General features: G+C 43.3%; 1 protein-coding gene across 6 annotated transcripts in view; it reads left to right on the forward strand.

The window, feature by feature from the left end:
• The window catches only part of LOC133344865 (R3H domain-containing protein 1-like), a 61,846-nt gene that overhangs the window by 25,906 nt on the left and 23,199 nt on the right, over nt 1-12,741 (forward strand). For 5 of the 6 annotated variants that reach the window (XM_061555127.1, XM_061555131.1, XM_061555129.1 and 2 more), the window contains 10 exons: nt 420-461; nt 2,923-3,015; nt 3,588-3,708; nt 6,721-6,799; nt 7,075-7,134; nt 7,871-8,011; nt 8,995-9,106; nt 10,494-10,589; nt 11,453-11,490; nt 11,646-11,702. In XM_061555127.1, the coding sequence (XP_061411111.1) occupies nt 420-461; nt 2,923-3,015; nt 3,588-3,708; nt 6,721-6,799; nt 7,075-7,134; nt 7,871-8,011; nt 8,995-9,106; nt 10,494-10,589; nt 11,453-11,490; nt 11,646-11,702 (839 nt within the window). The remainder of the gene's footprint in view (nt 1-419; nt 462-2,922; nt 3,016-3,587; nt 3,709-6,720; nt 6,800-7,074; nt 7,135-7,870; nt 8,012-8,994; nt 9,107-10,493; nt 10,590-11,452; nt 11,491-11,645; nt 11,703-12,741) is intronic. The other variant, XM_061555132.1, reaches the window with a different exon arrangement.

Genomic DNA, 12,741 nt, shown 5'->3' on the forward strand with positions numbered 1-12,741 from the left:
GCTGAGCAGTGCAGCAAAATCTGTTGTACTGTACTTCTATGATCCCTTGTCTATGCTCCCTGCCTTCAATAACCAGTGCTGATCAGCATGGTGACGTATGGTCAAATAACACCCAGGACACATGGCATTGGCAGGCCCTCATTCAACAGTGGGTTGTACATATGAGATTGTTGCTGCTTGAGTGATCTTATGTGATATATCATGAAATATTAAACCTTTTTGTTCCCATGCTGAAAAGCAAATAATATCTTTTTTTGGCTCGCTGTCTTTTTTGCTAAACATTTTCATATCCTGTTATTGTTTCAATGAATAGGCTCATTATTTCCTTCATTGGCTGCTTTTTGAAAACTGCACCTAACAAAGCCTGTTATATTTTGATAACGAGTTTAATTAAATACGTTCTTTGTTCTTTGCCACAGAGACGACCACAAAACCAAGGAGCAACGCGGAAAAGAACCAAGGTAAGTTGAACCCTACCGCACACTCCCGTGTCTGTTTCAAATTGCCTCTTAAAACATTTAGGGTGCTTGAACCAGCTTTTGTGGGTACCCCCCCCCACCCCCCGATCTGAACCAGTGGGTGGTACACAGTGGCTGAGATATGGGGAACTCCGCAAGAGTGGGAGCTCATAAAATATTGGGGTGATTGTTTTCAGCGTTGGCTTGGGAGTGCTTCATGGGCGAGAAGGGCAAGGAACCAGCGTAGCCCCCTGGCCCAAGCAGAAAAAAACACCCGAAACGCAATCCTTGCTATAAATAAATGAATAGCAGGGATAGATGTGGAGACACATAGATGTGTAGATGGATTTATTGGGGGATGGATGTATGGCTGGATAAGTAAAATATTTGTTTTCACGAGAAGAGAGTGTGGAAATGTCAATGCCATTTTTCTTTTTTAACCGCCATAATCACCGGCATCCATGTAGGACATCAATACTAATCTAATCAACGCTGACAAACGTGCACTCTCAGAATGCCGCACCTCGAGGTAAACATCATTTAGTGTGCGAATGAATTCTCTACCCTTCGGAGCTCAAACGGGTTTTAATCGCGGCATTTTAAAGAAAAAAACACAGCAGAGTGATATTTGATATTTTGCAGTGCGACAATCTGCAAGCGGTCAGACCCATGTGTATCTGTTTACATTCTAATTAAACCATTCGTCAGGCGGGATTCAATCTCTCCACGTATTGACTCTGCTCGTGGTGGAATGCGAACCGGTCCTCTCCAGCGAATTGCTTTGAGAGCGCAGGTGGCAGACAATGGCAGGATCAATCTTGTTTATCTTCAGCAGCGATGGCTTGCAGCGGAATCTTCAAGTTATCGCTCACTGTGATGCCTAAAAATAAAGCACGCATGGGTAAGGAGTACAATATATAATTCTGCTTAATTCTTCGGTCAGAGGTGGAAGTTTTTTCACCATTTAGTATTATTTTGGATGAATTTTTTTGTATGCAAATTTCTGTCGCTGTTGAACAGAACTGCTGCAGGAGCAGATAACAGATCGATGCAGATTTACAAATGTACATAATTTTATTACCCATGAATGCAAAGGTATATGTTCAAACAGCATGTACACTACATAGACGCATACAGAAGCATATACTTGCTTACTCTTTGGTTCTTTCGGTAAAGTCACGTAGATAGAAAATGAATAGATCACAGAGGTTTCGATCGCAACACAAGCAACCGTCATCAGGTGAGACAGGAGAACTGCTGATGCTGACGCAGCAGTCCTCCTGCTGTGTTTGTTTTACCTGATGACGGTTGCTTGTGTTGCGATCGAAACGTCGTGATCTATGAATTTTTTACCTACATGACTTTACTGAAAGAACCAAAGAGTGGATTCCTGCAGTCACGAAAGCTTCAAATCAACATATACTTTTTGTTGCTATATGGAGCAATTTTTAATTATTTTCTGCGTGATAATAAGAATTTGAGAACAGCCAACACCATAACTGGTGTCAATGATACCTAAATTGTTGTTTTATATGGCACCAATGGTTCTTGCAAATGGAGGGTTAAAATCGAGGTTTATTCCCGTACCTTACTTCCATTAAGACATTACGGCGTTTTTTTTCTCTTCCCAGAACATTCTGTACTTTGCAATGCAGGGTGTGCATTCGGCCTCCTGCCAAATGGCATTCTTTGTCCACATGCCTTTGTGTATATCATTGTAAATCGGTGCTTATAAGTGAAACTCATGAAACAATATATGTTTGATGTGTATATTAATTATGTTCAGCTAAGGTTTGCATTCACGGTAAATTCTGGTAGTGCTATGAACTCAAACATTTTTTTATTTGGAGCCCATGTATGTTAAAAGCGTCTGACCAATTCATTGAGGAATCTGCCCAATCTCATCAGATGTCAAGCTAAGCAGGGCAATGAGCCTGGCCAGTCGTCTGAATGGGTGACAACCATGCTCAACACGGCCCACAACACAGGTGTTGTTGCCTGCGGTGGGGCAAGTCTAGTACCATGCTCCCCAACCTATGCTCCCCACCCTGACCAACCCACGATGACCAACGTGATGAGGTATTGGTCAAATAACCCTCACATTCCACGTGACATGTGGAGGCCCTCATCCAGCAGTGGATTAACAAATGGGCTGTACTTGCAAGTTAACGGAAGTAAGCGTATAAAATTAGCGCATGTGTTTTTGTGGAGCATTTTGCCTGGCACGTCTCCACCTTGGTGTCTCCTGCGCATCGTACACAGCAGCCGCCGTTGCACATTGTTAGACACCTCGGGTCATTCTCACACTCCTCTCCCGCATGTTGGCTTCCCGTTCAGCCCGTTAGCTCTGCCTAAGCTAATCTGTTCACGCATCACCTTAATCTGATTCTCTGCGCCTGTGACAACTTGAGAACCAAGAAATGTTCTCCCAGATGCCAAGCATTCCATCGTTTCTCTCCTCCAGTCGAATGCCAAGATGAAGTTGGTGCGAAGCCTGGCTGTGTGCGATGATCCTTCCCCGCCTCCGGCTTCAGATGCTGGTGTTCAGGACAACCAGGTTTTTTTCCTTTTTATTCTTATGCTTAAATTGAAGTGGTTCGGAGCCACACTCTGTTGGAACAGTGGGAAACGGTTCCTGTGGTCACACCGCTTTGAATAGAGTGGCTTAGCAGCGCATAAGATAATATTGAGATAAAGGTAAGAAATTATAATCCGTCACAGCCTGCTCATTTCAATCTTTGGCCAACGCGGTTCACACTAAAAATATTACAATATTTAATGGTCCTTTGTAATTAATTGTTGGATTAAGGCCTTCCCATGCCATGTCGGTCATGGAGGTTGACCTTTCTTCACCATGCTGATCAGTGCGGGCTTGTGAAGGTGGGTGACTAAAGATCATATTGCTTTTCATGTTATCATCGGGAATCAAAACTCGGATCGATGTGTTCACAGAGCAAGTATTTTGGCCAACAACAAAACAAGATCATGACAGCCCATGCTCCTTAATTTCTCTACAAATTGAGATTGCTCCGTTTCCCCATGAGTCATTAGGACGGATACTGCCCCTATTTTGCGGGAAGTCGGATTCCCACATGGGTGTTCACGGCTTTGCCTCTTCCTGCATCCAAGGAACCCCACGCTGGGGGCAGAGAGGAGGAAAGTGTTTTGCGCGACAAGGACAGGGGCAGCGAGAGGGCGACTGCTGAGCGACAAGAGAAGATGCCCAAGGTGCCCAGGATCTTGTCGCGGGGTGAGTGGAAAATGCCCTTCTGTGGTTTGCTTGGTATTTCTTCCTGCATAAACCCGTGTTGTGGACAGAATACAACTCAATAAGGAACAGAGCTGTCGGAAAGACAGCGTCCCTTTCCGACAGCTCTGTTTCTTCACCTGAGGACGGCTGCTTGTGTTGTGGCCGAAATTTCGTGAGAAATTCGTTATTTTATTATGTTAAAAATGTTTTATTTTATTATTTCCCTTCTACGTGACTTTACCGAAAGAACCAAGAAGATGAATCCCTGCAGTCACGAAAGCTTTAAATCGAAATTTAACTCAATAAGGTTTCATTTATAGCATCAGTACGTTTGATTTAGTCAACATCAAGTTTTGGCAATGAATACATTTTTAAAGGAACGATAGCTTTACACAACTTGATTGTGGTTGTCTAAATAGCTGCCCAGAGGTTAGAGTGCATGAGTCACAAGTGGAAGTTTGCGAGTTCAAATCCCGATCAGGGGTTGACTCAGCCATCAGTCCCTGAAATGAAAATGAAATGGGAGAGGTCAGCAGTGATTGTTCTGTGGAGTGATATTCCCACCAAAGGAATGAGGAATTTCCACCACTGGCTTTGGGCTTTGAGCAGCAATGAGCATTGCCACCGTGTTTCTTTGAGCTGTAAGATGCATTGACTTTGAAACGACAGACCATCTGTAACATAGAACAATGGCTCTCATTAAATATTTGGCCAGTATTTAGATACATAAAAAAAACGAGTGTTTGTACATAACGACATCCGATTTTACTTAATGAAATACAAATTTCCACCAGTAAAACACAAAGCTGGAACATAAGTGATCTGGTAAAGGTGAGAGCACGAATGAGATGTCTTTCAATGATTCTGTATTCATAGGATTCTAAAAGTCAAAAGGCATGACCATCTATCAAACCACAGGGCTGGTATAATACATCACAGTGGACACGGCTTAGTGCAATAATTCAGAAGGATTGACTCTGTTGGCTTGGTCACGTCTTCAGAATGCACGATGGGGAGGGCCTTTTAGTGCCACATTAGTCACGAAATGAGAGCAAAGAAACAAAGGCAGAGAAGACGATTGTGTGACGATAGCTACTATGTTGGCGAGGTACACTTTAAGAAATCTAAATTCGTCTCGGTTGTGCCCTAAAAAATGTGTTTCATTAAACAATAACAAAATAAGCCACTTAGTGAGATTAGGATAAGGCACTGGCTGCAGGCGAGTCAGTAGGATATAATGAGTTGATAATTATGATGTCGGCGCTTTTCAAAAGTGTTGCCGAGCAATATGTTCACTGCAAATAACCAGGAGATTGCTGTTCTACAGCTCTGCGGTGCGTTATGCATTTAGTAGCCACCGCTGACCAGAAAACTGCGTAGTGTTTTCTCGACCGCTAATGCTCCATTGGGTAAACGTTATGAATGTATAATGATTGAGGGTACACATGGAGGTGACGAGTCCGTGCCTCCGCACGGTGCGCGATGTCTCTTCTGCTGTTCTCACGCTGCTACCTTGGCCTTGTAGTAGCTGCCCTGTCTCTCCACATTGCTGAGAGATGGCAGTGTTTGTTAATAAGCTTTGTAAAATGCGAACGTGTCTTTTTCAATTCTGATGTGTCAAATGCGGTGATGCTGCAACGATGTAAGGGAAGCACGTTGCTGCTGTTTGTGTGGCGTTATGAAGGCTGCCGGAACCATGGTAGTTTTTTCTCCAGCTGAAAATTTCAGACTTGCATGAGAGGCACAAACACTTTAACGGAGAACCCCGACTTCTAATGCTCTTGTCATTTATACCATGAATTGTAAATTCACTCGTAAAGTTTTTGAGTTAATGCTTTTTTTACATTTTCAGTACTCGTTCTGTACCCTTGGTATATAGGTACATTGTGTTCGGCTTTGAGGTACACACTTGTCTGAGTTTGCAATGTCCAATTCCCGTGTCAGATTTTGGGAATGCAGTGTTTACCACGCAGCTAAGCATTTAGGGTTGGGTAAATTCACACACGTGAAATAATTATCGTGAGTGAAATAATTACAAAGAACATAAAGTCAGAGGCCTGAAATTAATCTTCCTAACTTCTGTTTGAAGTATATATTGTATGCAGATGCTTAAAAATAACTGGCACTGGTTTCATGCTAACACCGCATCAGCCAGCGAGCAAAAATGAAAACGTTAATATCTAGATAACATTGAAGAGAGCACAATGTTCCAATACCCCAACCAGGGATAAAATGCCAATTATGTTCCGACCATTTCTTTTTTGGTACTGCTGCCGCTGTGTGTGTGTGTGTGGTCCACGTGCGCAGGTTGCTGTAAATTAGCTTTGTGCTGGCGCACTTCCACACCGCCGCATTGTTATTGCCTCTCTCTGCGTGCCTTCTAGAACAGGAATTCACAGCTCATCTCCGCTAACGATACCGCATCGCGGTTGCGGGCTTAAGTGAGAGAGAGAAAAAAGAAACCCAGTGACCTCAAATGTCCCTCTGAATCTTTTCCCTTTCTATTTTTTTTGTTGCCTTGATTTTTTTTTGTATTCTTAGATGTTGCACTCAGGGAGTGGGTTTTAATTGCCCACAGCTGCCTCACATCCATGGGCCATTTTAATTATCATGAATAACACCAACACGTATTGGGAATTTATTTTTATAAAGCAGGGCTTTAACCTTTGAATAATAGCAGAAAATGTTATACTTTGGAGATCAGTGCCAAAATATGGTATTTATAACTTGAAGTGCACTCACTCTTTGGATGCGGTATAATACTGTATTTTAAAAGAAAAATAACAGAACTGGTTTTGAGCATTGGAGCAATTTTTTGCCTACTACAATATCAACATGGCAACCTGAGTTCGATTTTCGGCCATTGCTAACATCAGTGGTGAGTGACCTCTTAACTGCTCCTGGGCTCATCCCATTCACCAACCTGTGCTAACCAGGATAGTGAAATATGGTCAAACAAGTCCCCATGGCTTATATGAAAAAGAGCTGTAAATGCGTCTCATGTGTGTGCAGATTCCAGTCAGGAGTACACGGACTCCACGGGTGTTGATGTGCACGAGTTTCTTGTAAACACTCTAAAAAATAATCCCAGGTAAGGTGCATTTGTATTCTCCTTGCTAGCCTGATGATTCAAGCTTAATGTTTACATTTTTAAAGCATTTCCCGATATACATTTATACAATAATTGGTCCACTAGAGAATGTAGACCTCTGTTGCATTGTGTTAATAGTGGAGGTTGTTTTACCATACTTCACCATGCTGGTCAGTTCGGGTTGGTGAAGATTACGACCTGGCAAAATGTGAGTCGCGCCGATTGCTTGTGTGAGAATGATGATAGCATGTGTGCCTGCCATGGCTGGTTTGCAGAGACCGCATGATGTTGCTGAAGATGGAGCAGGAGCTGATGGAGTTTGTCCAGGACAACAAGTGAGTGCCGTGGCTGGGAACCGCACTGGATCATCACGTGCCCCAGCATAACAGTGTCTGTCAGGAGTATTCCTGTTAGTGTCCACTACACAGTATAGCAAGCGATAGGCAGTCCAATTTGATTGCACAGAAATGGAACGTAGTCCATCAGTCACTCCTACCCATCACAATTCCACAATGGTTGGTTGCTTTTATGTTTATTTTTTTTATAGTGTCCATCTCTTTCTGGCGACCTCTCGCCATTTTTGCATGGTTGCTGTCTTGGCATGGCTTCCATGGCGAGCTGTCAAATCACTTCCTGGCAATCAGGCTCTTTGTGTATTCACACTTGTCAGCAGTGGAACACATCCTGACAAGCAGTGCTTACTCAGCACGTGACAATATGAATGGGCACTCACTTGCCTCAAATTGATATATACTTATCTGTCTAGCTATCCACACAAATGCCTTCGTGTGTGCCGAGGTTTAAAAATAGAGAGCGTCCCCCGCCTGATATGCCATTACAGTGTGGGGAAATAAATGGAAGCTGTGCAATGTGTGGACATGGTGCCAATGAGTTTATCTGTTTGGATGTCAACGTGCACAGTAAAAGCTACAGTTTAAGTTAAAAAAAATAGAGCGCAGAGGAGAAAACTAGGGGAAAAGAGGCAGCTGAGAGTGCACTCGCTGTGCCTGTAGCTTGGTAACTGCCATGTGTTTCCCCCTGCGTGCTGTGTCACACCACGCTGTCCTACAGGCAGCACTACAGGAAGTTCCCACCAATGACGTCGTACCACCGGATGCTCGTGCACCGCGTGGCCGCCTACTTTGGCATGGACCACAACGTGGACCAGACGGGCAAGGCCGTGGTGGTGAACAAGACGCCCGGCACTCGCATGTGGGTTGCGCCTTTCGATGCCACGTTTTGTCGTTGATGTTTTTTTTGTATTTTATGAAGAAAAGTGAGTGAGGTTCGACAGGGTACATTGCTAGAATGGAAGGTGGCCGTTGATTGAGAAGAACTATTGAGTGGGAACACAAAGGAGGGAATGCGCCCTAGAGGATGTCCACTGTGAAGAGAGAGTAATGAGATCGGTTCATGTGCAGGTGCTGGGTGTATTGTTGTTGGCACAGTAGGGGGCACAGGTGGTGCATCTGCCAGTAATCTCAGTCAACCCATGGCACCTGGGTCTGTCCCATGACCTCCTGCCAACGGGTGTTCGACACTTCACGTGGCCTTAAAGTGCACATAGCCTGGCACAAGCTATCGTTTTTCCATTGCTCGTTCCGTGTTCTGTTTTTATACACCTGCGAGAATGTTTACGGTTGTGCTTTGCATCTGCTCGTCTCCTTGGTGAACGAGGAGCCGGGTCCCGCTGGGCTCTCGCGCGGCACTGAGTCAAAGAATCGATTGATGATTGATTGTCCTGTCATCCGCATCCCCGGGTCACGGCTGTGCACATGCGCGCTCAGTGGGGGAGGTCTGTGGCCCCATGCACGTACGGAGCTGGAGAGAGAGAGGGAGCGCTGTCAACATGTCCGGCACATGTTTTCATCACCTTTTATTTGCTCGTTAATTAAATTGATTGGTGGAAACGTGCTCATTCATTGCGTGCTCACTTGCTTTGTGATATGTAAATAAATAAGCATTGTTAAACTAATTTACAAAGTTTTTCATTTTGGTCAAAATAATGTTATATAAACAAATTTAATTGTTTGCTTGTATGCCTTCCAATCCCCTCCACCCATCCGGTGCTCTATCTCTGGCTTGAAAGACACCAGCAATTATGTTTTTTCTCGCCTTAATAGATTGAAAGCTAGAAAGCAGTGAGCACGATGTGTGGGATATGAAACTCCACCCCGTTTCTATCCACTCCCCAGCCCAGAGCAGAGGTTCTCAGTCCATCTGAAAGATGAGGCGAGGGCTGAGGAGTCACAGAAGCGCTTCATCCTCAAGAGGGATAACTCTAGCATGGACAGGGATGACATGCAGGTGAGCGTAACTTTAATTTTTTTTTTCATTCCCAAGTTGTATCCCCATTGGCTGTATCAGCATCGTGCCATGAGGCAAAGTATCCATTCATATTATTTGCGGAGCAGCGCAACCCTTCATGTTAGAGAAACCAATGGAAGTGGCCATTCTAGCGTCACCTCTGAAATACCTTCGAGTGGCCCTTGTTCCACACAATACTGGGGCAGCGCTCACCTCACTCGCTTTTGCCATGAAGAGTAATGTTTGTCACACGACATCAACTCGCTATACTTTTGAATCCTGTTCAATCACTGGCAGCTACATGCAATTTGAACCCAAGATCTCAGTGGTCCCAACTCATCACTCTGACCTCTAAGTCACTTGGCCATCTCTGAATAATAATTATCGGACAGATATGCTCCTCGGCTGTATGCCTCTGAAAATGTGTATTCTTTCCCGGATTGGTTGCTGGAAGCTTGATGGCCCAATCCCTGTTCTCTCTTGCAAAAGGGACATGTTACCGATTGACTTCTTCACAAAGAGGCTGAGACAAAGGCTCCATGTAATTTATTCTAATAATTTCTTATGGCACAGAAGGTCTCTGCTCTGTATGTGTGTCCTATTGTATTCACAGTAGGCCGAAAATAATTTAAAACTTCGCATGCCAAACGACCAAAGTTCCCGCTTATGAAAGCCCCTTTTAGACCAAGTAGAGACTCTTTATATTGAGTCCATTTCTGTTTGGACCTCGAACAAGGACCACAAAGGTGCAGATTTAGCACCTTTATGGGGGAAATATAACCCTTGATCTAAAATTTCAGCCAATATGTCACACTTACCCTGTGAATCACCAATATAGTAATACATTTATTTTTTGTAAAGAAGTAGGTGGTACAATGGATATGCATCCCACCTGTCAAATTCTGGGGTGACCCACATGTATGGCCCCACATCCTGGGAGCTTCTTCATGAACCTAATCTGTTCACGTTGAGTCCAAATTTGTCATTAATTAAGTTCAGTGATTCTCTTTAAATGGTCAAGTTACATTCCAAGAATTCCTTTTTGTATCAGAATAAGTTCGGTAACCTCTGTTTTAGTTTGTAGAGCCTGCGTAATAGTAATCGATTTCGTAACGATGGCTCCTTGTTTCCCAAGTGATGTCAGTTTTTCTTTGCCAAACTGGCCACGGTTTTAAAGTTCACATAATTATGGTATCGATCGCCATATTTTGACATTATATTTTTCAAATGCCACGCTTAAAATACACAACAAATAGCGGCTCTGGTAGTGAGTGCACGGGTACTCGAGTGATCATGCACACACGCACGGATTCACATGAGAGCATGCTAACGGACTCATGAGCGTGTCTGTTTTTACTCGATCGACCCCTTTCTGCCACCTGCACAGCGCATCCGTCCGCTGCAAGACGAGCGGCGGAGTAAGTCGTTTGAGGAACGCGAGGAGGAATACCAGCGAGTGCGCGACAGGATATTTGCACAAGACGTGAGTGTGGGATGTAGGATGTGCTATAAGGATAACTTAATAAAAGGATTGTTGCCTTGGCGGAAGCTGTCGAATGTGCAGGCAGTGCAACTCCACTGGAGCTTTTGCCCCTGCAGCTTGATAATGTAACATTGGGCACCATGGACTTTGTTTAATTCCTTGCACCAGGGCTCATGACAACAGTGCTATGGTACTGGCATGGTGTAATTATTGGAGAGCGCTGTAATTCAGAGTAATTTTTCATATAGAGGATTGTACTTGAGCTGAGATCTTGGTGCTGATGCTAATGCAAAGCGACGTGCAAATTAAAATCTGCCTCGCTTATTGGAAACAAAACTCACATCGTTTGAAATTCTATTTTGAACAAAAAACAGTTATAGACTTGACAAATGGAAACACTGTGCTGAGTTTGAGACATTCATAATATGCAGAGCAAATACTTTTGAAAGAGTAATTGAATGTGTTAAAAGTATAAGATGGGGAATAAATGTGCTTCATCGTGTGGTAGAAGGTTACAAATCGCAAAACTTCAGTCAAAGGTAATTTTTTACTGTCAAAAATGCAAACATCAGACCACAGTGTATCCTGTCGTGTCAAAAGAATATTGTTTCACAACCATGTTCCTTAAATTAATAAGTAACCTTGAGCGCTGATTGATGTTTAATTTAAAATCCAATATAATGTTTCCATTTATCAAAAAGCTGCTCATAAAGGTACCATGAGCACCACTACGAGTTTGGGACTATGGGTGTATGGCACAATTTGTAGACAGACACTCAAATATTTAACTTTGTTTTCAAAACTATGCCAGAGATGATTCTTTTTACTCATTGGAAATTCCAATTTTTCATGTCAAATTTCAGTCCTTATCTTCTCAAGAACTTCCTCAAATCGAGATCAGGTGAGTTTGCTACCGACTTGAACACAGCCTCATCGGGGACACCTTAATGTTGTTTGTAACAACATTACTAAATATCAAACATTTTCCCGACTCGTTAATTAATTATGCTCTAACAAAGTGAATTTGTTTCCTTGTATAATGACTGATATCTACAGAATCCAGGAAGATGGCTGTTCCTCAAATAATACTCTCAAACGACGGCAGATATTTAGGTACTAGCTCCGCCTCCCCGTTTCCTCTGCTGGACGGCGCTGTTCTTGCAGCTGATCCACGCACCATCTTGTCTGTGCACGTGTAGCATGTGCATGGCGTGTGTGTGTGCTGTGTGCCGCGCATGCTGTGCAATTGCCATCTGTTGAGCCAGCTATTGCAATGTAAATGTCGCGTTTGGCTAAATGTAGTGTTGCCTCATGGGGGGATTGGGTTAACTACTGGGGATGATTGTATGGTTGGCAGATGCTTACGCTTTGCTCCTCACTTGGTCCTGACATTGGCGGCCGTCACAGTCGCCCCACTGCCATACCTGACAAAATCCGCTGAACCCTAAACAAAAAAACACCTGGCACTGAAAGGGCACAAAGTGGTGCACTGTAATGTTGTAACGTTATTAATAGTCGTAATAATTTTGTACATTTAGTATTCGCACCATTCTAAATTAAGATTCTGTTGTTGTGTTTCACAGATGTGTATAGTCTTCCAATAGGGGAGGCATGCAGTTTTACCCAATTAACTCATTTTCAAGCGGATATTCAAATTCGAACCATTACGCTGGCACACACGGCCTACTACTTTTCGTATAACATTACTTGATCATTAACCCTCAAATTTTTGGCTACACCTACAGTGTTAACCATGTAGGCTGCTAGGCTTACACCATGAACCTCTTCAACAAGCGGCAAATGCTCTATCGCTTGGCATCTTAATACTGGTGCTAGCCCACCTCTATTTTTAAAAAATGGTAAGCTTCTCAGACTCTTTTCATGTCAGTCTTCATCACTCTGCATGTCATTGCTTGCTGTATGTTGTGAAGATTGCAAGCTCAACCTATTTTACTCAATGAAAAAGGAGCGAGGGTTGTTAATTGGCTAGACAGGTATTGATTCACCCCCTCCACGATTCACAACGCAATTCAAGAATCGATTCTATTCTTCTGGTGTAGGTAACAATTATCGTGGCTGCAGGAGTTCAATGTGCCTGTAGGATTGTCATGAACCAATCATATATAATATGAATAAAAATTAATAGACTCCT

Source organism: Lethenteron reissneri, chromosome 20, assembly GCF_015708825.2.
Source record: "Lethenteron reissneri isolate LAM-NWPU_2019-01 chromosome 20, ASM1570882v1, whole genome shotgun sequence".
NCBI classification, from domain to species: Eukaryota; Metazoa; Chordata; class Hyperoartia; order Petromyzontiformes; family Petromyzontidae; genus Lethenteron; species Lethenteron reissneri.